We start from the raw sequence: 26104 nt of genomic DNA, 5'->3' as shown, positions 1-26104 counted from the left end.
CTTTAGGGTAGCAGAGATTTCTAGCAATTACAATAAATAATTACTTAGTATAGTTTTTCAATCAGTTTTTCTGTTTGTCATATCATATTTCCCAGGAATTCAAATATTTCTGATAGAAATGATGCTTCTCAAGAAACAAAGGGCTTATTTGATTTATGACCTCATAAACCTCGTAAATTGTTAGATTATATGACCTAACAATTTAGTTCATGGCCCCACCTAAAGTCTAGGTGGCTTAAAGTGGTAAAGAATCTGCCTGCCAATGCAGGAGACTCAGGAGACCTGGGTTCAATCTGTGGATCAGGAAGATCCCCTGCAGGAGGAAATGGCAACCCACTCTAGTATTCTTGCCTGGAGAATCCCATGGACAGAGGAGCCTGGCAGGCTACAATCGATAGGGTAGCAAAGAGTCAGATACTACTGAGCACGTACACGAAGTCTTTTTATAGACCTGTGTTTCCCACATTAAGACTCCTTGCCACAGAAGAAAGCACAGGATTTATAGCCAGAAGATCTAGGTTAAAATCTTACATCTGCAATCTACACTCTGTAGGCTCATAGGCAAACTGTAATCTGAACCTTAGGTTCTTCAATTATAAAATAGTGATATCTTGCCTTCCTTATGAAATAACAATTTAACATTACCATGTGATGGGTACCATGTCAAGTGCTTTATGTGCAAGATCTGGTTTAGTCCCCCCAACAACCATGTGAGGTAGGTTCTATAGTCATCCTCATTTTATACACAAGAAAGTCAAAGCTTAGAGCTAAGTTGCTTGGTCAAAAGCCATAGTGAGGAAACAGTGGAACCAAGACATAAAACTGACAGTCTAAATTATAAAAGCCATTAAAAGTTCTATAAAAAAATAGCTGTTAGTGACAGTTACTGTAATATTAAGATATTCTTTTATTAATTTTTAAATATTAAGTGTTTTTTAAACTTGAAGATAGATTCTTTGTACACTTCTAGTCTTGTTTATTCGCTTAGATATTTAAAGATGCTGAAGGACAGATCTGCCTATTGTGTTAACTACTCTGCTTTGTTTTCTGGATGTCTGATATTTTGATTCCTCTAGGAACTGGAAGAATAGATAGCCTGACTATTTTTATCAGGTTTCCTAGGTATATTATCTTAGAGAATTGCAGACGGTAGCATAATAAACATATAGTTGATAAATCCTAATCTGTAACTAGGGCTTCCCAGGTGGCACTAGTGGTACAGAACCCAGCTGCCAATGCAGGAGACATAAGAGACGTGGGTTCAATCCCTGGGTTGGGAAGATCCCTTGGAGGAAGGCATGGCAACCCACGTCAGTATTCTTGCCTGAAGAATCCCATGGACAGAGGAGCCTGGTGGGCTACGGCAAATAGGCTCGCAAACAGTCAGACATGACTGAAGTGACTTTGCACACAAGCACAATCTGTAAGTAAACATATTTGATGTTCATAAGTATATTTGAATCTCACTTTTTTTCACATGATACAAACCTAAGCACATGTCTCAACATGGATAACTGAGCCATGAGGAAGTTATTAACACAGTCCTTAACCTTGACTATAATTAGATTAAACCACAATTACATTACAGCTTTTAAGTGCAACTGATTTTTGTTGGAACTGTAAATCAAATGCTTACTTTCTCGAATCCCAACTCATGGGCTGAATTTGAAGCTTGCTGAAAAGCTTCCATTTGCTCTTGTTCATCATGTATGTCCCACAGAACATCACCAAAATCATCTTCTTCTGGAATAGAATCTTCACTGCCCAAATCCTTGGTGTCTAGGTCTGTGTTTTCAAAGCCCAGGATGTCCTGAACACCAAGAGCAAGCACACAAAAGTGAATGAAGGTGGGGAGGGAGGAGGGAGGAGGGTTCAGGATGGGGAACACATGTATACCTGTGGCGGATTCATTTTGATATTTGGCAAAACTAATACAATTATGTAAAGTTTAAAAATAAAATAAAATTAGAAAAAAAAAAAAAGTGAATGAAGGAAGTGAAGACCTTGTACAGTATAGTCAGCACACAGGCCTAAGGTGGCCCTCATCTACCTTGGAGGGCAAGTTCAAACCTATGGCCTTTAATGGTACCTCCAGGGATCAATTTATAACTATAAAATTAAGCAATAGTTTAAAAATAAAGGTAAAGAAATATTAGGGCTTCCTTGGTGGCTCAGACAGTAAAGAATCTGCCTGCAATGCAGGAGATTGAGGTTCAGTCCCTGGATCAGGAAGATCTCCTGAAGAAGGGAATGGCAACCCACCCCAGTATCCTTGCCTGGAGAAATCCATCAACAGAGGAAGCTGGTGGCTTAGAGTACATGGGATCGCAAAGACTTGGACACAACTGAGTGACTAACAGAACAACACAAAGAAATATTAAAATAATGAAAACAAAGACCTCTCTCTTTCATTAAAGTTAGAGGGGATCTGGTTTCTGAAAAATATTACACAATAGGGTTGTATTTGGCTAGTGAACAATTTTAAAGACTGTGCTAATGTCTAAGATATATGCTGCTTTACATTTTTATAAGAATTTAATTACTAATTAGGGTTTTTTTATGTTAAATATCTCTGCTGTGATATCTACTCTTTATATTAATCACTGAAAATATATTGTCCTACAAGTGATAAAGTTGGTGAGTATGTCCATTTTCATTTATTACCATTTATTCTGTTTAATTCATTTATTTCGGGGCTCACTCTTTTTCTCTAATAACATATCTCCATACTTTAACATGAGTTAATTTTTAAAAAGTAATCTAAACCCTTATTTCTCAAATAGAGTTCCCAGTACCCTGAGGGAGAGGTCAGCAGGTAAGAATAAACACAGACTAAACATCTTCTTGTGTCCATTTTACTTGAAGATAGGGAATACTTTTTATTATCATTATTAGCATTTTTGCTGATACATAATTTTGAATGATTTTTAATATTAAAAATAAAGAGGTAAATATCAAGCAAAATATTTAACTCACATAAAGTTTCAAGATAATACTGAGATATCATAGAAACTTTTAGTCTGAGATGTCTCTGAGATCCGTGACCTCAGACACACAGAGGTATGTTTTCACTCGTCTGTATGGTTAGGAGGATAGTAAAATCCATCCTGAATTTTTCTATTTACAAAAACTCAAGGTGCACACAGAACCTGAGGAGACCCTCTATTGAACAGGATGAACATTATCCCTCAAATACTTGCTTTTTACCTACCGCTTTTGTAATCCATTTTATACCTGATGGGTATTAAAGAATCAAATTGTTTGTGAGCTCAGAGATACAGATACACAGTACTGGGAATGTCACAACAATACTACAGGATGGACTCTTGCCAGAAACAAGGGCACACAACTCAAGCATTGTTTTCAAAAAAGCAAACAAGTGATTTTCTCTGGAAAACTCAATTTTGTTGAAATCAGTCAAGATATTTGAGATGAAATCTTACAGGGAATGCATATTTACCTGTTTAATAATCTTTTCTACATAAATATAGGTTTTATAGACTCCTTCTGCAGGATCTCCCAAGTGATCAATGATCTAGTGGGGGGGAAAAAAAGAAGTTTAACAACAAGAAAAAGCAATACTAACAGGAGGAGGAGGTGGTACTGAACATTTTTACAGGCTTATGTGTCAGGAACAGTTCTAAGTGCTCTGTGTGTATAGCTCACTTAGCCTCACAACCCTATAAGAAGACACTGTTATTCTCTCCATTTTCTAGAAGAGGAAACTGAGGCAAGTTAAATAACTTGTCTAAGGTCACACAGGGATTTTGTGTGAACAATGTTGCAAATAAAACAAAACATATGCCTTTTTTTTTTTTTTTTTGGTTCATGTGTTCATCTGGAAAAGTGACTGGTATTGGTGATGCCAAAACTCTGTCCAGGACCTGGTATCACCACTGAAAGTCCACTTTGTCTGGACTGATGCACACAGCTGACCATTGTGACACGAGAGAGCAGGAACCTACTAAGGACCTGGATAGGTGGGATGGTATGTGCTGGGGCCCTGGAAGCAGCGTCTACACCCCTGGGTGTGCTGCGAGGCCATGGAACCTCCATCTCTGCCTGCAAACAGAAGCAGATTTTATCATGTGGAGTAGAGACTGTGGAAAGTATTCCTAAGTTTGGCTTGATTCTTTTTATCTCACAGCCTCGGGGGAAATAATTTGTTTCTTTCTTCTTGTCCTGCAACCTCAACATGTAGGCTCATATAAAAGCCCTCTCTGAATATTGCTTGCTTTCTGCCTATTTGTTTTGGAAGGGTAATCAGGATAACCTGAGGAAATGTGGAAGGGTTGGGGTCCCTGGTTGTGGTGAGGGGGAACCAGCCTTTCTTTAGTGGGAGTTAATGGGGCTTCCTCTGCTTTTCTCTGTGGACCTGGGGCCTAGGTGCTCAGCAAATCTGTGGGTTATTTATAGAATGATCCAGAGGAGTGGTGGGGGGAGGAGGCCATGTGCCAAGGCTGAGGGGGCCTTCACCTGGGGAGCAGGGGGAGGTGCAGAGGACAAGGTACCCCCACAAATGCCCCTCTCAGCTCCTTCCCTGTTTGGCTGGGGGGCTTGGCCCCAGGTGAAAGGAATAGTCTTTTTTTTCAGGAAAACTCCAATGGCTGAATTCTCATAGTTTTGTTTCAGGTAAAAACTTGTAGATTCCTTGCTAATCACTTCACCTTTTGGGTTATGAACATTCCAAAGCTAGGCAATGCCAAATACCAGCCTTTATTGTTTTAATCACTCTGCTGAATGTCCCTTCTCTTGATGTCCTGAATGGCATTTTTTTTTCCTTAAACACACAGTCACACACACATGAATTAAACAGCTAATTTCATCTTATGTATTTCTGTACCATTCAATATACATAACATTCAAAATCCATCTTTATGCCAGTAAAACTACAATTCTACAAAACAAAGCAAAGAAGTTTAGCCTACATTTAAATTTATAATCATAGTAGAGAGATTGTGACACCTATATAAAAAAATTCAACCTGTGGTATACTAATTTTTAAAAGCAGTATCTATAGAATAAGTAACTTCCCTTGTAGCATCTAGTAACGCAGGCTGGTACTAAAATAAATTAAAATAGGATGAAATGGCTCTGGAGATTAACTATAATAAAAATGTACTCTTTTTTTCTTAGACTCTTCATTGTGTTATGCTGACTTCAAGAAAAATGTTTGTATTCACATTTGATCTTATTTTCTGGCTGGACATACAGAAACAGAAACTTTGTGAAAACCCTAGAGTTGTTTAATTGTATTCTTACCATTAACTATAAACATTTACCAAGTTATCTCGGCATGCAGTAATGCAAAGCCTGTAATCGCTATTCTAAAATACATTCTGCTTTGCATCTAAGGATGATCAAATCCTTCTCCCACTCATCATCAGTTTTTGGCTTTTCCCAAAGCCCTCAGAAAGGGTTACCAGGAAAAGGCTCTTCTTTACACTGATCCTTGGCCAATAATAGATAGAACGACTCTGTGCTTGAGAAAAATGCACAGTAATGATTCTGATTTGCCCACTTACATATCATATACTTTTTAGGTATATATCACTATTCGTGTCTCGTTCTCTCATAGTCCACGACTAATCTCTTAGGAAATCTATTGACTCTGTCAAAATTTATTCAGAATCCTGTCACTTCTCATCACATCCTTTGGTCTGAGCCACCAGCAACTCTCGTCTGGATAACAGCAGGAGCTCTCCAGCTCTGTCCCCCTCCACTACCCTCCCTTCAAACCACAGTCAGTTCTCAACACAGCAGCCCAAGACAGCCTTGTCACAACAGCATTTCTTCCTCTTTGGTTAAAGTCCTTCAATGGCTCCCCACCTCACTCTAAGTGAGAAAAACCAAGGTTTTTCAGGATTGGCTCACGTCCCCTCACTCACTCTGCTCCAGCCACACTAGCGTCCTTCCTTTCCTCAAAACATGCCAGGCTCACTCCCACCTCATGGCTTTTGTCCCAGCACACTGCTCTCCCAAGCATGTTCTTAAAAACAACCTATGAATTTTACCTTGGCTTTGCTGGTCTTGTTCAGGTTAGAAACTTGATCAATCAGTTGCTGGACAGAGTCAGAACTGACTTTCCCATCCTCCAAACGATGATAAATTAATCGTGGTTTGCCTTCAGGGTTTTTCAGAAAAGCTTCTTCACAGTCTTCCAATAAAAGACTAGATTGGAAATCAGTATTTCTTGTGCTACACTGCACTGTGGCAGCACACAGATAGTCTATTAACCTAAGTCCCAAGAAGGGGATTTCCTACAATGACAAGCGGCCAGGAAATGCCCTGCTGCAGAACAAGTGAAACTTTCCAAAAATGGATGTTTTTTATAGCTTTGTTCTAGCTTATATTAAAGTACAGTATATTCACTAGCAGACAGAGTAGACAATAGCAGACAAAAATTGGGCAATAAATTAAATTTAAAATCATACATAAATTTATTTAAATATAATTTTTTAAAACAACTTCTCAAAAATACTGTTAAACATTGCTCAAAATAATGCACCAGACTCATGACACTTTGCAAATAAATGGAAAACCTAATTCCATATACAATTATATAATTCTCAAGTTAAAACACAAATATTATCAGCCTCAAGGTTTCAAGATTTTCTCTCCTCTAGTCGTTTAGCCTTTACTCATCCAGTAAATGATCTGAATCCTTATACCCCAGATACACTGTAAGAAAGATCCAGAGGCAAATGAGAAAGGCTAGAAAGGCTAGGTAAAAATCTTGACCAAGGTAAAGGTTAAAAAGAAATTCTGTTACAATGTACTATAACTATAACTATAGTTTGTACTATTCCTATTTAAATTCTAGAAATCTTATAGACTATTAGCATTTTCTATATCACAAGGAAAACTATAAATTTCCCTTTCTAAAAGGCATTAAATCAAAATTTGTCTAGGGAGGCAAATAAGTACTGTATATACAAGGGAAAGCAATTATATGATTCAGAATCTTCATTAAAAAACTAAAATACCAGCCCTAATACAAAACAGAAGAAAAAACAAAGAGGAAAACCAAAAAAAAAAACACAACATGGTTGCAAAGATTAAAGAATTAACGAGAAAAACAACAAATGACATATACTACCACCTGAGATAAAATGTTACCCAGATGTTAAATATAAAACAGGATATATTCTTAATAAATATAAAAACAAAACAAGAAAGGAAAACAGGGAGGGGAGGTAAAGAACTCCAACTAGAGGAAATCAAGTTGAAGGAATCCTCAAACTTGTTTTGTGAAAAGGTTCCTTGACTAGGTGGTTCCCCGGCCACCTGGCCTCTGGCTATCCAGACTATACTCTATAGTCTTAAGGATCAAGGATGGGTTATACTGCAGAGTCTCTTGTAAAGCTTAGGGCTCCAAACACTTCCATACACAGTTAAAGTCAGAGTTGGTCCTCAATAAAAAGAAAAAATGCTTTGGAAGGATTAAATACAATCAGATAGAAAGTATAGAAAGAAAAACTAACCCCTTATTTAACCTTCTATCTATCCTATTCTGTCTTCTATCTATATATCTAACTGGTGAAAAAAAAAAAAAAAAGAAAAACTTTGTTTGCAGGTTAGATTCATTGGTGTGATTATATTCACATTATAAGAAAACTGCTCACTTTACAGGATTTAAGTAGTTACCTCCTCAGCAAATTAAAAGTATGATTTAACACTTATACAAGTGTTCAAGTGCCTCTCAATCTGTATATGAACAAAGAAAATAATGAAGGTTAACGCTAATTACTGAAATCAGGGGTCACCACCCTTTTTTGTGAAGAGTCAGCTAGCCAACATTTTAGGCTTTGCAGTACACACTGTCTCTGCCGAAATAATCAATGCTGGTGGTACACTGTGAAAGCGGCTGTAGACAATACACAAATAAAGGAACGTATCTGTGTTCCAGTAAAATTTTATTTATAAAAACAGGTGACTGGCTGGATTTGACTTGAGGGCCATGGTTTGCTAAACCCTGATTAAAATGATCTTACATTAATGATGTTAATCTTATAACCTATCAAAAACAAGCCTAACAGTGTGAAACTTTTTATTAATATTTCCTTGGAAGAAAAGTTATGAACAACCTAGACAGCATATTGAAAAGCAAAGACATTACTTTGCTAACAAAGGTCCATCTAGTCAAGGCTATGGTTTTTCCAGTGGTCATGTATGGATATGAGAGTTGGACTGTGAAGAAAGCTGAGTGCTGAAGAATTGATGCTTTTGAACTGTGGTGTTGGAGAAGACTCTTGAGAGTCCCTTGGACTGCAAGGAGATCCAACCAGTCCATCCTAAAGGAGATCAGTCCTGGGTGTTCATTGGAAGGAATGATGCTGAAGCTGAAACTCCAGTACTTTGGCCACCTCATGCGAAGAGTTGAGTCATTCAAAAAGACCCTGATGCTGGGAGGGATAGGGGGCAGGAGGAGAAGGGGACGATAGAGGATTAAATGGCTGGAATGCATCACCAACTTGATAGACATGAGTTTGGGTAAACCCCAGGAGTTGGTGATGGACAGAGTGGCCCAGTGTGCTGTGATCCATGGGGTTGCAAAGAGTTGGACATGACTGAGCAAACCTAGATAGCATATTCAGAAGCAGAGACATTATTTTGCCAACAAAGTTTCATCTAGTCAAGGCTATGGTTTTTCCTGTGGTCATGTATGGATGTGAGAGTTGGACTGTGAAGAAGGCTGAGTGCCGAAGAATTGATGCTTTTGAACTGTGGTGTTGGAGAAGACTCTTGAGAGTCCCTTGGACTGCAAGGAGATCCAACCAGTCCATTCTGAAGGAGATCAGCCCTGGGATTTCTTTGGAAGGAATGATGCTAAAGCTGAAACTCCAGTACTTTGGCCACCTCATGCAAAGAGTTGACTCATTGGAAAAGACTCTGATGCTGGGAGGGATTGGAGGCAGGAGGAGAAGGGGATGACAGAGGATGAGATGGCTGGATGGCATCACTGACTCTATGGACGTGAGTCTGAGTGAACTCCGGGAGTTGGTGATGGACAGGGAGGCCTGGTGTGCTGCGATTCATGGGGTCGCAAAGAGTCGGACACGACTGAGCGACTGAACTGAACTGAACTGAACTGAAGTATGAAAAGTCATATAATTTTTTGAATTTCAAGGATTGTCTTTGATTATAAGAATGCAATTAGAAAGAGAAAACAAGATAGTGGAGGAGTAGGTGGATGTGGAGTACATCTCTCTCCACAGATACATCAGGAATACACCTTCAGACACAGAAGTGTGTGCAGAACACCAGCTGAGAGCAGACAGGAGTACCAGACCACCAGAAAAGAATATACAGAACCACACAAAAACTCAGTAGGATGAAGATGCTAGGAGGAAAAACAGGAATGTTAGTAGGACTGGACCCATCCACAGCAGGTCGGGGACCTGAAGCAGGGGTCCAATCCACATATTGGGGCAACTGTCTGAGTTAGAGGAGAAACATTTATGAGAGTGAACAAGCTGATCTGTGGCAGCCTAAATGCAATGAGAATCAGACAGTCCTTGCCACAGCCATATGCATCCTGGACAAGGACACAGGTCCCCAGAAGGTGCAGCGGCTGAGAGCTGCAACTTAGGGATTGTGGAGCAATCCTAGGGCAAGGGCTGCTGTTGACTGTGGACAGATGGACTGAGGGGATGTGAGGGAGGAGATTGTGGTGGGAAATGCCTGTGAAGGAAAGCCAAGCAGCCATGGAAGCAAGGCAATACTGAGTCACATGTAAGGGTTAGAGCCATCATCATAGCCTCTCTCTCCCCACAGCCAGCATTGGCAGATGAACAATAGAGAGAATGGCCCACCAAGCCCCTGACCTACCTGAACTAGAGTAGGATGCCACCCAGGGTGACTGTTTAAGTGCCTGACTCACCAATCTACAGAGAAGGACCCCAGCCTCTATGTACCTGATGCACTGAACTACAGAGAAGGACCCCAGGCAAGGGAGCCCTCTAAGTGTCTGAATGGATGGAGCTACAGAGAAAGACTAGCCAAAGAGGCCTTCTGATCGCCAGCTACCAGAGACTTGAGAAAAGACTCTGATAGGGCCATAACTCCTGCAGTGAAGGCAGTCTGTGAACCTGCACACTTGGCGCCGCCAAGTCCCTGCAAACCAAGCAGCTGCACCACATTCATGCTAAACCCTCACTTGGGCACAGCTGCCACAAGTAAAAAAAAGTCTTGCCACTATGCACATGGGGTCGCTTTGGTTATGTCCAACTCTTCGCGACCCTGTGCACTGTGGCCTGCCAGGCTTCTCTATCAGGGGGTCTCTCCAGGCAAGAATACTGGAGCATTTGGGCCATTACTGGTTGCACTCTTCTAGAGCACTATATTTCCTGCTGCCCTAGCTGCCAACTCCCCTGAGTACCTGGTGCTACCAGAACCCCTGCAACCCAAGCAGCTGTACCACCTCTGCAACTGGCCCTCTCTGGGACAGATCCAAGTCCTCCAGGGCAGCCTCAGAAGCAAACCCCAGTGGATGATCAAAGAGGTGGAAATAAAACCACAATTGAAACTCAGGGGCAGGGTGCCTAAGGAAGAAGACCCAAAACCTTCCCACTAGCTGTACAAGTTGCAGATTAAATTCACATGAACAACGAGGCAGACTGTTTGTCTATGGAATGTATAAAAGGACATTGAGAGCTCCCACAAAAGAAAACACACTAGTTCTGACAGCTGTGGACATTGGAGGCAAGAACACACAGGAATCAAACCACATTAGAATCTGAGCTGCCCCCACAGCACGTCCAGAGACCAGCACAGTGTTGGAGGGCATCCTAGGGAGGTGAGGTGGGCTGTGACTCCCAGTGAGGGAAAGGATCTTGACAGCAGTGACTCAAGAAAAACATTTATTATTCTTATGTTTTAACTTGTTCGGTACTTTCTTTTGGATTTTTTTTTCTTTTTCCTTTGTCCCTTTTTCTTTCCTTTCCCCCCAACCCATCCTGTTGTAGTTGTTGATTTTATTGGCATCATGAAATCTAATTAAGCTTTTGATTTTTTTTTTTTTAAATCATGATTTTCCTTGTTTTAAACCTTTTCTATCTACATTGGGCTTTTGCAGTTCTGTGGAGTTTTTTTTTTTTCTCTCTCTTCTTTTTTCTTTTTTCTGCCCTTTCCTCTTCCTTTTTTCCCTTTTCTCCTTTTTTAATCTTAGTTTTTTTAAACCTATTATTATTTTCCTACATTTATTCTTTGTTTGCTTTTCCTACTGTTCTTTTCACCTTGAAGTTAAGCTTTAATGTATATAAGTCTCCTTTATCTACCTCTGTTTAATTTTGCATATCTATTCTTTCTTTCTTTCCTTTCCTCTCAACATATTTGTTAGTTTTATTTTCATTGCTTTATTCCCCACTTGGCATCTTGCTTTAGTTTTGTTTTCTAGTTTGTGCTTTAGTTAGCTTAGTTCTTAACCATTAGATATAATTTTTGTTTTCCTTTGTTTGCTTGGTCAATCTATTGAACTTTATTTTTCTTGGACTCTTTTGATTTTGCTTATGGGTTTATATGTATATGTGTATATTCCATTATTTTAATTATTATTTGCCTGATTTTGTAACTGCCATTTATCTGGGTTTCATCTTTGGTTTCTTGTTTTGGGGTATTTGTTTTAATCTCACTTAATGCCATAACAAATCACTTGTGGAATATTTGATCCTGACCAGAGATCAAGCCCTGAGCCTTTGGAGTGGGAGTACTGATTCCAAGACCCTAGATTACCAGAGAACTAACCCTCTGGAGTATCAAATAGCGAGAACTCCTGCAAAGGAAACCACTTGAATACAAGACCCAGCATCACCCAACCACCAGTAGTACCCTATGAAGGACACTTCATCCAAACAACAAACAAAAATACAAACCCAGTCATCAGCAGACAGGATTACCACCTCACTCAGCCTTGCCCATCAGAGGAAAAACAAACAAATAAAAAAAAACTTGGCACAAATCTCACCCTATACAAAGCTTACACAAACCACTGCACCAACCATAGTGGGGCAGAAACCAAAAGGAAGAAAGAATTCAACCTTGAAGCCTGGGGAAAGGAGACATCAAACACAGTAAGTTTAAATAAAAAGAATGAAAAGGAAGAGAAATAATGCACAAATGAAGGAACAAACTAGAAACACAGAAGTCCAAATAAGTGAAGAGGAAACAGGCAAGTTAGCTGAAAAACAATTCAGAATAATGATAGTAAAGATGATCAAAAACTTTGAAAATAGAACAGAGAAAATGCAAGAATCAATTAACAAAGACCTAGAAGAATTAAGGAATAAAGATACAGAGACAAACAACACAATTACTGAAATTAAAAATAGAAGGAATCAGTAGCAGAATATCTGAAGCACAAGAAGGAATCAGTGCGCTAGAAGATAAAATGGTGGAAATAACTTATGAAGAGCAGAATAAAGTAAAAAGAATAAAAAGAACTGAGGGTAGTCTCAGAGACCTCTGGGACAATATCAAACACACTAATATTCAAATTATAGGGGTTCCAGAAGATGAGAAAAAGAAAGAGTATGAGAAAAATTTTGAAGAGATTAGAGTTGAAAATTTCCCCAACATGGAAAAGGGTCTCTCAATCAAGTCCAAGAGGTGCAAAGAGTCCCATACAGGATAAATCCATGGAGAAACATGCCAAGACACACACTAATCAAAGTAACAAAGATTAAACACAAAGAAAGAATATTAAAATCAGCAAGGGAAAAGCAACAAGTAACGTACAAGGAAACCCCATACGTTTAACAGCTGATCTTTCAGCAGAAACTCTGCAGGCCAGAAGGGAATGGGAGGATATATTAAAAGTACTGAAAAAGGAAAAATCTACAACAAAGATTACTCTACCCAGCAAGGATCTCATTCAAAACTGATGAACAAATCCAAAGCTTTTCAGACAAGCAAAAGTTAAGAGAATTCAGTACCAACAAACCAGCTTTACAACAAATGTTAAAGGGACTTATATAGTCAAGAAATACAAGAGAAGAAAAAGATCTACAAAATAAAACCACAAAAAATTAAGAAAATGGCAATAGGAACATATATATCAATAATTACTTTACTGTAAATGGATTATATGCTCCAATCCATTCAGGCTGGCTGAATGGATACAAAAACAAGACCCATTTATATGCTGTTTACAAGAAACCCATTTCAGACCTAAAGACACATATAGACTGAAACTGAGAGGATGGAAAAATATTTTCCATGCAAATGGAAAACAAAAGAAAGCTGGAGTAACATCCTCATAGCAGATAAAATAGAATTTAAAATAAAGAATATTACAAGAGATAAGGAAGGACACTACAGAATGATCAAGGGATCAATCCAAGAGGAAGACATAACAACTGTCAATATCTATGCACCCAACATAGGAGCACCTCAATATGTAAGGCAAACACTAACACATAAAAGGAGAAACTGACACTAACACAATAATATGATTACTACTGTAGGAGACTTTAACACCCCACTCACAAGAATGGACAGATCATCAAAACAGAAAATTAATAAGGAAACACGTCTTAAATGATACATCAGATGAGATGGTTTTCATTGATATCTTTAGGACATGCCATCCAAATGCAGAAAAATACACCTTCTTCTCAACTGCACATGGAACATTCTCCACGATAGACCACATCTTGGGTCACAAATCAAACCTCAGTAAATTTAAGAAAACTGAAGTCATATCAAGCATCCTGACCACAATGCTATGAGACTAGATATCAATTATAAGGAGAAAAATGTAAAACATACAAACACATGAAGATTAAACAATATGTTTCCAAATAACCAATGGTTTACTGAAGAAATGAAAAGGGAAATAAAAAAAAATTTAGATACAAAGAACAATGAAAATATGACAACTCAAAACCTATGGGATCCAGCAAAAGCAATTCTAAGAGGAAAGTTGATAGCAATACAATCCTGCCTCGAAAAACAAGAAAAACATTGAATAGGCAACCTAACTTTACACCTAAAACAATTGGAAAAAGACCAAAAAACCCCAAACATAGCAGAAAGAAAGAAATCATAAAGATCAGAGCAGAAATAAATGAGAAAGGAATGAAAGAAATAACAGTAAAGATTAATAAAACTAAAAGCTGGTTCTTTGAAAAGATAAACATAATTGACAAACGTTTAGCCAGACTCATCAAGAACAAAAGAGAGAAGAGTCAAATCAACAAAATTAGAAGTGAAAAAGGAGAGGTTACAACAGACAACGCAGAAATACAAAGAATTATAGAGACTATTATGAACAACTATATGAATAACCTGGAAGAAATAGACAGATTCTTAGAATAGAAACAAATTATGAACAAGCCAATGACAAGCACTGAAGTTGAAGCCGTGATCAAAAATCTCCCAAAACAAAGCCCAGGACCAGATGGTTTCACAGAAGAATTCTATCATACATTCAGAGAAGCACTAATGCCTATCCTTCTAAAACCATTTCAAAAAATTGCAGAGGAAGATTTGCAAACTCATTCTACGAGGCCAACATCACCCTGATACCAAAACCAGACAAAGACAACCCCCCAAAAAAGAAAAATACAGGCCAATATCACTGATGAACATAGATGCAAAAATCCTCAACAAAATTTAGGAAACAGAATTCGGGAACACATTAAAAAGCTCATACACCATGATCAAGGTGGGTTTATTCCAGGGATGCAAGGATTCTTCAATATACACAAATCAATCAATGTGATACACCATATTAACCAATTGAAAGATAAAAACCATATGATAATCTTAGATGCAGAAAATGCCTTTGACAAAATCCAGCACCCATTTATGATTAAAACTCTCCAAACAATAGGCATAGAAGGAGCCTACCTCAACATAGTAAAATCTATATATGATAAGCCTACAGCAAATAGTAAAAAAACTAAAAGCATTCCCCCTAAAATCAGGAACAAGACAAGGGTATCCACTTTCACCACTATTATTCAACATTGTTTCAGAAGTCCTAGCTACAGCAATCAGAGAAGAAAAAGAAATAAAAAGAATCCACATTGGAAAAGAAGAAGTAAAGCTCTCACTGTTTGCAGATGACATGATACTGTACATAAAAAACCCTAAAGATACTATCAGAAAATTACTAGAGCTAATCAGTGAATTTAGCAATGTCACAGGATACAAAATCAATACACAGAAATCAATTGCATTTCTATATACTAACAATGAAAAATCAGAAAGAGAAATTAAGCAATCAATATTATTCACCATTGCAAAAAAATAATAAAATATCTAGGAATAAACTTACCTAAAGAGACAAAAGAAGTGTACACAACAATTATAAGACACACTGATGAAAGAAATCAAAGATGACATAAACAGATGAAGAGATATTCCATGTTCCTGGGTAGGAAAAATTAATATTGTGAAAATGACTATACTACCAAACACAAGCCACAGATTCAATGTGATCCCTATCAAATTGCAATGGCATATTTCACAGAACTAGAACAAAAAATTTCACAATTCATATGCAAACCCAAAAGACCCCAAATAGCCAAAGCAGTCTTGAGAAAGAAGAATGGAGCTGGAGGAGTCAACCTTCCTGACTTCAGGTTATACTACAAAGCTACAGTCATCAAGACAGTATGGTACTGACACAACAGAAATATAGACCAATGGAACCAGATAGAGAGCCCAGAAATAAATCCACACACGTATGGGTACCTTATTTTTGACAAAGGAGACAAGAATATACAATGGGGCAAAGACAGCCTCTTCAATAAATGGTGCTGGGAAAACTGGACAGCTACATGTAAATGACTGAAATTAGAACACTTCCTAACACCATACACAAAGATAAACTCAAAATGGTTTAAAGACCTAAATGTAAGATCAGAAACTATAAATCTCTTAGAGGAAAACATAGCCACAACACTCGATGACACAAATCAAAGCTATGACCCACCTCCTAGAGTAATGGAAATAAAAACAAAAACAAACAAGTGGGCCCTGATTAAACTTAGAAGCTTTTGCACAGCAAAGGAAACTATAAGCAAGGTGAAAAGACAACCATCAGAATGGGAGAAAATAATAGCAAAGGAAACAACTGACAAAGCATTAATTTCCAAAATACACAAGCAGCTCATATAATTCAATACCAGAAAAGCAAACAACCCAATCAAAAAGTGGGAAAAAGACCCAAAGAGACATTTCTCCAAAGAAGACATACAGATGGCTAACAAACACATGAAAAGAGGCTCAACATTGCTCATTATTAGAGAAAAGCAAATCAAAACTACAATGAGATATCTCCTCACACTGGTCAAATGGCCATCATCAGAAAGTCTACAAACAATAAATGTGGGAGAAGGTGTGGAGAAAAGGGAACCCTCTTGAACTGCTGGTGGTAATGTAAATTGATACAACCACTATGGAAAACGGTATGGAGATTCCTTAAAAGACTAGGAATAAATCCACCTTATGACCCAGCAATCCCACTCCTACCCATAAACCCTAAGGAAACCAAAACTGAAAAGGACGCATGTACCCCATTGTTGATTGCAGCGCTATTTATAATAGCTAGAACATGGAAGCACCCTAGATGTCCATCGATAGATGAATGGATAAAGAAGTATCCATTACTTCTTATACATATAACACAATGGAATATTACTCAGCCATAAAAAGGAACATATTTGAGTCAGTTCTAATGAGGTGGACGAACTGAACCTATAGCTTATTATACAGAGTGAAGTAGGTCAGAAAGAGAAAGATAAATATTGTATACAAATGCATATATATGGAATTTAGAAAAATGGTACTGAAGAATTTATTTGCAGTGCAGCAGTGGAGAAACAGATATAGAGAATAGACTTATGGACAAGGGGGAAGGGGAGGAGAAGGTGAGATGTATGGGGAGAGAAACATGGAAACTTACATTACCATATATAAAATAGATAGCAAACAGGAATTTGCTGTATGTCTCAGGAAACTCAAACAGGGGCTCTGTATCAACCTAGAGGAGTAGGATGGGGAGGGCAATGGAGGGAGGTTCAAAATGGAGGGGATATACGTATACCTGTGGCTGATTCATGTTGAGGTTTGACAGAAAACTACAAAATTCTGTAAAGCAATTATTCTTCAATTAAAAAATAAATAAATTAAAAAAAAATGCAATTAGAACTTATGTTTCAAGTTCATTTGGCAAACTTAATTCTATTTACAAGTTTAACCCTTATAATAAATTATAGAATTTTCTGCTTACCTTGGTAAGGTTAAATGAATGAATAAAATAACTAATGAACTTTTCTCAATTTCCCATTTTCTTACAGCGAGGTATTGATTTTCAATATCTATTGGAAAATACACAGCATGGAAAAAATATCCCATTGTCTCACACATTCTCTTAAGTTTAGGTGAGTAATCCTAAAAACAAATTGAAACACAAGATAGCACAGCTTATTTAACTGAAGATCTAGTCAGCTTCATACTACTTAAAATCAAAAAACATGCTTTATCACAAGTTATGTTGGATATTCTCTGATTTAAAACTAAAAAAATCATAATCACATTTAAAAAAAATCTTTAAGAGGAAAGGCAAATTTCTTTATAAATTGAAAATAGCAATAGCTTAGCAGCTTGGCTGTTTCCTAATTCAGAAAATGATTTATCTCATAATAAAACTTAAAACAACAGGAGAACAGTATTAAGTTCTTTTGCCGTGGTATATATTTTTATTATTATTCTTACAAATAACTTCTGTTTATTGTTACAGGGTGCCAAACATAAATCCATAAATTTATATAGTAAAAAGTGTCTGTCATGAACACTAAAGCAAACAGATATAAAATAAAAATATGCTGGTCTATTACAAATTATCAAAGAGCTGACTCATTTGAAAAGACCCTGATGATGGGAAAGACTGAAGGCAAGAGAAGGGGACGACAGAGTATGAGATGGTTGGATGTTATCACCGACTCAATGGACATGAGTTTGAGTGAACTCTGGGAATTGGTGATAGACAGGGAGGCCTGGCATGCTGCAGTCCATGAGGTCGCAGAGAGTCGGACACAACTGAGCAACTGAACTGATAAGAAATTAACTTACTTAGTAATTAATAATAACTTAGTAGTTGATTATTACTATACAATAAATTAGTGATTCCCTCAACATGTATTTGTGAATAATGTATACTCAGTTAGTGAGTAGAAGCTTTGGTTTTCAAAATACTTTGTCTGTTTACCAAAATTATCAAAAAGGAAAGCTAAATGGACTTATTAATCAACAATCTGGAGGATGCTAATATTGAAGGTATTACATGTGCCACATATATTTATTGAAAATTCAGTTAGAAAGGTAATTGGTGAACTTTTCTGTGAAGAGCCAGATGGCAAATTAATAATAGTTTAAGAACCTGCCTGTTTTGGCAGAGGTTTTTGTGGTGCATTTAGGTGCCACTATAATATTATTCTGCCATTAATGTGAAACAACCAGAGACAACATGTTGTGTGTGGCTGTGTTCTAATAAAAATTTATAGACAAAAAAATTTGAATTTCATATGATTTTCACATCAAAATATTCTTCTTCTGATTTCTTTTTCAATAATTTAAAACCACAGAAACCAAAGACTTCAGGCCAAATTTGGCCAACAGGCTTTTGTTTGCTGACCCCTGCCTTAGATTAACCCCAATAGCTGCTGTGAAAAATTGAAAATCATGACAAGGACTAAATTTTGTTATAACCTGAAACAGATTCAAGAATAGGGCTGGCAGGGATTAACTAAAGCAGGCACAGCTAAACACTGTGGAGAATGTGTAATGAAGCATTCAAAAGCATAAAGTTTCAAGGACTTAATTTGAATATACTGAAAATACTAAGACATTTTCTTAAGAAAAGCCCAAGATGCTTCCTATTCTTTAAGATGTAATCTTATATGTAGTAAACTATCTGGTTCAGATGCAGTAGTATCATAACCAGAATACAATATTAACTTGTATTTTAAATCACTGAATACAAAATTTATAAATGTCCTTACCTTAAGGAAAAGATCCATTTCGGGCTGGGTTTCATCTGTATGAATGAGGTAACATCTGACAGTGTTACTCCATAGAGAATGTGAAAACAAAGGGGTAACTTGTAATAAACTAGCCACAGCAATATCCCAGTCATCTGAAAATAAAATTTCTCATAAGTTCCCCAAAAGAATTATTAGAAGACCATATGATGTCTGAAAGTCTGAAAAACCACAACAGACATCATAGAATAATTTCTTATCTCACTTGTAATACTGACATAACTTCTAGAATAACATATTAGAAGGCAATCAGTTCTCTAATCTCAAATTCTATCCTGGGGTTTAAAGCAATCAAAGTCACCAGTGGTCTCTGCTGGGGTACCCATGGCTCCAGTCAAATGTCAGGGAACTAGGCCATATGGGCTGTTCCGTTAATTTGTAACTTGAGGAAGGCCTATGCTCCCAGACTGGTTTTACTTGTTTATTATTCTTGAAATATACTGAGTCAAAAAGAAAGTTCAAGAATGGTATAAAATGAAAAGTAACTTAAAGATAGTGAGAATGAATATTTTAAGACATATTTGACTAATTGAAAATGCATTATTTAAAAAATAATTTTCATTTTGCTAATAGATAAATAATTTCATAGTTTTAAGAAAAGAATGGAGCTACTTATAATATCTCAGGTCTGCTGTGGTACTGAAATTCTGAACAGATCTTAAGAGCTGTTTTGAATACCAAATTATACAAAGATAATGAATAAAACTGGGCTTCCCAGGTGGTGTTATTGGTAAAGAACCCGCCTGCCAGTGCAGGAGACATAAGAAACACAGGCTCGATCCCTGGATCAGGAAGATCCCCTGGAGGAGGGCATGGCAACCCACTTCAGTATTCTTGCCTGGAGAATCCCATGCACAGAGGAGCCTGGCAAGCTGCAGTCCATAGGGTGCACATGTGACTGAACGACTTAGCACACATGCACACATAACTTTTCAATACCATCAAAGATGCAAAAGAAAAGACGAAAACTACTGTTTTTCAGCTGACCTACATTAAACTCTCACTACTCAACTAAAACACCTGAGAATCCATACCAAAATTTCAGTTATTAGAACTTATTGGTCAGTCAGGCTGGGGGACACCATCTGATCCTGATGTGAATTATGTAACTTCATCCTTCCTGATCAGTGACAAGTACCAGAACATAATGGCCTGACAGTGGAAGACACCCAGAAAACAAGTCTCCTGCTCTGCTGATGGCAGTTCTCCCAGCACAAGACTGTAGTACACAAACAGTCATTGCCATTAACTAAGCTAATTAGCCATGGTAATTAGCCATTTACCTCTGTTGACATTAGCAAACGGTCCTTCCACGTCTATAGAACTATGGGCGAACTCAGGGCCCCGGAAGGACTGCTGAAGCTGGATCATACTCCCTATGGAAGGCTCACTTCCCAAGGCTCCACCAGTCCAATATTCGCACTGGGTTCCAGCAGCTGTAAAGCAGATTTCATCGGATGAAAACCAAATAATATTGAAACTTCAAAACCTTATCAAATATATTCAACAGGATTTCTAATCCAAAAAAGTACTATAAGATTATAAATACAACAAATATTCAAACTTTGATTTTGAAATCAAAAGAATAATTCTGAAAGTACTTTGCCACCAACTTCTGGCATGTTCTAAGGTGGTAGTTAACACAGTTTTGGTTATCTCAATCTTAAAAGGGGGATTAAAGAGAGACAGATGAAAAGAAATTAGGAATACAATAACCAAAGAAATTATAATAACAGAGAGGAATTAAAAACACTCCCCAACAAAAATTTCTAAAAAACTTTTATAACCATATGATTTATGTATCAGTGTAAAATTTGAAGGGAAGAATTTCAAAGACTATTACTGGCACACCAGTAATTGATATTGGCAATTCATTAGGATATAAGCTAAAGACGTAAAGAGTATATTCTCTTTAACCTCCCAGAGGAAAAAAATTAATGTCTGAATTAATGAGTACTTAAACACACATTTTTAAAATAAGTAATATTTGCTATAACATGGAGTCCTTGACTAAACTTAAGTAAACTGGTATTTGGGTGAAAATCTCTGGCAAAACTGATTTTTATTTGTAGGTGACAAATAATGAGCAATATTCCCTCAAGCATTCCTTCTTCATGTTTATATCAAAATAGGAAGAAAGACCTAGGAGGAAATATTAACTTGTTTTTATTAACTTGCCAAGAGAATTAGAATATAATAGTTTTGAAACACTGTATATTTTAACATATGTCAACACTGAAATAACCACTAAGACTAATGTGTTAGTCATAATGAGCCGTTATTCGCCTTTTTTCCCTCAAAAGTTAGTAGATTTTAATGGTACTAAAATGCAAATTAAGAGGGGATTATCAATTGCCATATTTCACTCCAAAATACATTAATTTGGAAGAATATAACTACAGTTTTTTTTTTATAAATGGGAGAGTGGCTTCATTTTCCTACTACATTTAAAATAGAATATTGTTCAATATCAATCACATTTCAATATTATTTCCTATTAACATAGTGGACATTTTCATTCTATGATTCTGAGTTTTTCTTTATTTCTAGAAAGACATTTAATATGTTTAATTATAAAACAAAAACTTTAAAATATTTCAAAAAACTGTATTGGAAACCACTTGCTGAAACATCATGTAGATACTCTGATAGCTGCAAGAATACATCCATTATGTGGAAAAATGTAACAAAAACTACTAACTTTCTCCAACATCCATTCTCCCTTTCTTTCTTTAATGACACAGCCCCAAACTTTATGTGCATACATGGCTCTCCTACTAATAATTACACTTTCCCATCTTCCTAGGTAGAGGAAGGTATAGGCCAAAGGGGTTTGAGCAGGAGTAATGCGTATATCTTTCAGATTGTGCTTTCAAGGAAAGTAATGTATTCCCCCACTCCCTCTAGCTAAATTGTATATATGATGGGACTTGGAGGGGCTATCTTAGACCAGAGAGAGAAAAGCTATGGGTTAAGGCTGGCAGACAACAAGATAGAAGGAACCTCAGCTTCTACAGCATGGACTTCTATAGAAAAGACCTGTTATAACATGAGAAAGAGAAAGAGCAACTCTATTTGTAACAGCAATTACTAATCAGTACAAGGATTCAAAGTTGACTCTACAATCATTATACCTATTAATATATTGATATCTCAAAACATTATAAATAGGAAATAAACTTACCAGTAACATCTGTACAGTTGTCATCTGAATCAGACTCTCCAGGATCAAATACATGGATCCCCTGAGCCTGTAGCCTCTGAAGTTTGCTCTCCAACTCTCGCTTGGCCCTCAATAAATCCTGAATTTCATTTTCCTTGGTCTCCCTAAAAATCTTTAAAAGATGTATTTTAATTTTGAAATCCTTTTCCATAAGCAAAAAGTGATATTATCAACTTTTAAGGGAAAATTCTTTCATTCATAAAATCAATATTCATTTGGTCCTTGATCTCCTCTTTTGTAAGGTGAATACCTCTCTGTCACTGTTTTGTAACTGGAACCCAGTGGAATTCCAGGAGGATATATCTAAGGTGAGGGGCTGCCGTGTGCTACCTGATGTTTAGCAAATTTGTCCCCCTCCCACTTATTGCCCTCCTGGAGGAGGGCATGGCTACCCACTCCGATATTCTTGACTGGAGAATCCCATGGAGCGAGGAGCCTGGTGGGCTACAGTCCATAGGGTCACAGAGTTGGACATGACTGGAGTGACTTAGCGTGTACACTTATTGCCAGTAATGCTCTCCCAAAGGATACATTCTCAAATATTTCTAAATGCTCTCCCCTAATATAACCCTTGCCTCTCCCCACCCCCTTTAAAATGTTCACTTTTATACCTTTTCTTTGAAACTATCTCAAGTTTACCTGGTCCAACTCAAATACTTCAAAAGTAAAAAGTATTTACTTTTTATAAGACTTTAACTCTTATACCTTTCATGACTCCTACATCATTTACTTCTATTTACTCATCACAGTATTATATGAACTTTTAAAATATATTGCTTTATTCCCTGTCACTGTGGGGATAAAGATGTATGAAATTTACCTTAAATTGCCTCTTAACTTTATCTCTGTCATGTTCAAATGTAGCTGCTCTCTCCATTGCTTGGTATTTTGCTTCTAAAGCACTTTCCTTTTCCCGAAGTATCTTCTGGTAAGTTTTTTGAAGTGCCTGGAAAAATTTACCTTGTTATTTCTAACAAAAATAGCATGCCTCCCAAATTTTACATTATGTTATATGCATATTGGGCTTCCCTGGTGGCTCAGAAGGTAAAAAACCTTCCCTCAATGTGGGAAAACCTGGGTTTGATCCCTGGGTCCAGATGATTCCCTGGAGAAGGAAATGGCAACCCACTCCAGTATTCCTGCTTGGAGAATTCCATGGACAGAGGAGCCTAGCAGGCTATAGTCCATGGGGTAGTCAGACATGACTGAGCAACTAACACTCTCATATACATATTACATATCTCAGAATATGAACAGTCTACTTAGTTTTTCACCAGTTATCAAGAACTGCATACTGCCATTCTATTCAAACATATAATGGGGAAAAAACCCTGCAAATGTGCTTGAATTATAAATGAAGATATTCAACATTAAGCTTTCAATGGAAATTAATACTTTTTCTTTGAAATACTGCACCAGTTCTGAATCTTCACTACAACTCAGTTTTCCCACACAAAATCACAATTTATAAGGTTTAACCTGAAGAATAATTATTTCTGTGAGACTGTGCACTCCTTGGCTCCACGTCACTCCTCTTGCTAGCTCCAAGGCTGATACACTGCAGGTCTTCAGTAAATGTCTGACTGAATGGATTAAATAAATATAGGGGGTGTGTGTGTGTGTGTGTTTTAAATGCCTAGGTATATGAAAAAGGAAAAACAAGGTTACATAAGGAATCAGGATTGGTAACAGAAATAACCTGGGCCTGGAACATTTGTCACCCCTTAGTGCACTCTGTCCTGTTGTAATTGCTTTTGGGGGGCGGGGTTTAAACGCCTAGGAAGGGTTTGATGAGCTGCCTCAACAGATGTCACCAAAGTCTTTTGTGTATCTGTGTGGTCCTGGCAGACCTACTTCCCTGGAGATTAGCATTTGGTGCTGCTCTGTGCTTAGTTGCTGAGTCGTGTCCAACTCTTTGAGACCCCATGAACTATAGCCCGCCAGGCTCCTTTGTACATGGGGATTCCCCAGGCCAGAATCCTGGAGTGGGTTGCCATTCCCTCTTCCAGGGGATCTTCCCGACGTAGGGATCCAACCAGGGGTTCCTGCATTGCAGGCGGATTCTTTAACAGAGCTTCTCTGAGAGCTCAGTTGGTAAAGAATCTGCCTGCAGTGCAGGAGACCCCAGTTCGATTCCTGGGTCAGGAAGAGCCCCTGGAGAAGGGATAGACTACCCACTCGAGCACCCGAGTATTCCTGGGTTTCCCTTGTGGCTCAGCTGGTAAAAAATCCGCCTGCAATGTGGAAGACCTGGGTTCAATGTGGAAGACCTGGGTTCAATGTGGAAGACCTGGGTTCAATCCCTGGGTAGGGAAGATCCCCTGAAGAAGGGATAAAGCTACCCACTCCAGTATTCTGGCCTTGAGAATTCCATGGACTATTAAGAGTCGGACACGACTGAGAGACTTTCACTTTCACATTTTCTTTACCAGCTGAGCTACCAGGGAAGCTCCGAGCATTTGCTGCTCCGGGCTAATAGCTTCAAGGTGTCTGAATGAATGGCCCAAAGACAGAAAAAAAAAAAAAAAAAGGTAGGTGGGGGAGCTGGTGGTTGTTAAAGAATCAGTTTAGACCGCAAGGCAGTATGTTCTTTCAAAGTAAAACGCAGAGCAGTTTCTGCTTAACTTTCAAAACTTCTTGGTTTGGAGATGAGACAGGACGGACAAGGGACGAAGTCAGGAGTTCAGGGTCCAGTTGGCAGTGCCGCCACGCGGCTGCGGGGCGGTGGGCAGATGGCCCCGGGCCTCAGTTCCCAGGTGTCGCGGTCATCTCCGGTGAGTGCCCGGGCACAGCATTACCTGCAGCTCGGCCCGCAGCCGCTTGTTCTCCGTGTCCAGCTTGGCCTCCCGGCGGCCCATGGATAACAACTCCTGGTTCTTGCTGACCCGGAAGATCTCGTACTCCTTCTTCAGCCGCTCGTACTCAGCAGCCGCGTATTCCAGCTCGGGCACCGACGAGCCAGTAGACTTGAAGCTGGCCCCTAGCAGCCCGCCGCCGCCCGCTCCACGGGGCAGCGAACCCGGCCCGGCTCCCGCAGCCGCCACACCCGCGGCCCGGCGGAACGAGCTGCGCAGCAGGCGGGCCTTGGGCTTCACCTCCACCGGGATCTCACAGGCCTCGCCGCCGCCCGCCCCGTACGTGTCCTCGATCACCTCCCCACCCGCGGGGCTCACGAGCGACGAAGCGGTACCCATGGCGCCGGCTGGCGCTGCTAATCGCCAGCAGGGTAAGAGGAGGGGGCGGGACACGACCAGAGGGACGAGGCGGGGCAGCAGGAAGGGGCGGGGCGAGCATATCAAGGAGGGGCGGGCCAGTGGGCGGGCAAGAAGGACAGGGTGGGGCCAGAGGAGCAGAACGGATGGGGCGGGGCGGGACGGGAGGACTGGGTTGGGCTAGGTAGCTGAGCCCGCCTGCGGGTTGCTGCGCAAGGAATCGGCGTGGCGCAGAGTGCAGCAGGGATGTGGCTCTGGCCCGCCACTGCACTTTGTCAGTGCCTATGGGAGGGCGCAAGTAGGCTTCTCACAGTTCCCTCTACCTGGCCAAGACTTCCCCCGGGCGCGTGCCTCACACTGAACTCTGGCCTGAGTCCCCTGTTGCTCCACTTCTGTTGCTGCAGTTTCTGTGCTGCGGCCTTTCCAGACGCCGCTCTCCTCTCGAAGGCAGTTTGCATGCGTGTGTGCTCAGTCGCGTCCCACTCTTTAGGATCCCATGGACTGTAGCCCGCCAGGCTTCTCTGCCCACGGGATTGTCCCTGCAAGAATACTGGAGTGGGTTTGCCTTTTCCTCCTTTAGGGGATCTTCCCGACCCGGGGATTGAACCCGAAGGCAGTTA

General features: G+C 39.0%; 1 protein-coding gene across 3 annotated transcripts in view; it reads right to left on the bottom strand.

Moving 5' to 3' along the window:
* NPHP3 (nephrocystin 3) overlaps window positions 1-25535 on the bottom strand; it is a 57177-nt gene extending 31642 nt beyond the window's left edge. Inside the window, exons 1-9 of one of the 3 annotated variants that reach the window (XM_061421326.1) lie at window positions 25071-25535; window positions 23093-23218; window positions 22234-22384; window positions 20333-20485; window positions 19011-19144; window positions 17240-17400; window positions 6015-6171; window positions 3461-3535; window positions 1637-1810 (exon numbers count right to left, since the gene is read on the bottom strand). In XM_061421326.1, coding sequence (XP_061277310.1) covers window positions 1637-1810; window positions 3461-3535; window positions 6015-6171; window positions 17240-17400; window positions 19011-19144; window positions 20333-20485; window positions 22234-22384; window positions 23093-23218; window positions 25071-25466 — 1527 coding nt within the window. In that variant the 5' untranslated portion in view covers window positions 25467-25535. The remainder of the gene's footprint in view (window positions 1-1636; window positions 1811-3460; window positions 3536-6014; window positions 6172-17239; window positions 17401-19010; window positions 19145-20332; window positions 20486-22233; window positions 22385-23092; window positions 23219-25070) is intronic. The other 2 variants (XM_061421311.1, XM_061421319.1) reach the window with 2 other exon arrangements.
* Window positions 25536-26104: the final 569 nt, after the last annotated feature.

Source organism: Bos javanicus, chromosome 1 (assembly GCF_032452875.1).
Source record: "Bos javanicus breed banteng chromosome 1, ARS-OSU_banteng_1.0, whole genome shotgun sequence".
In the NCBI taxonomy this organism is placed as follows: Eukaryota; Metazoa; Chordata; class Mammalia; order Artiodactyla; family Bovidae; genus Bos; species Bos javanicus.
Note: the sequence above shows the minus strand (reverse complement) of the source record. Positions and strands in the feature narration are given on the sequence as shown.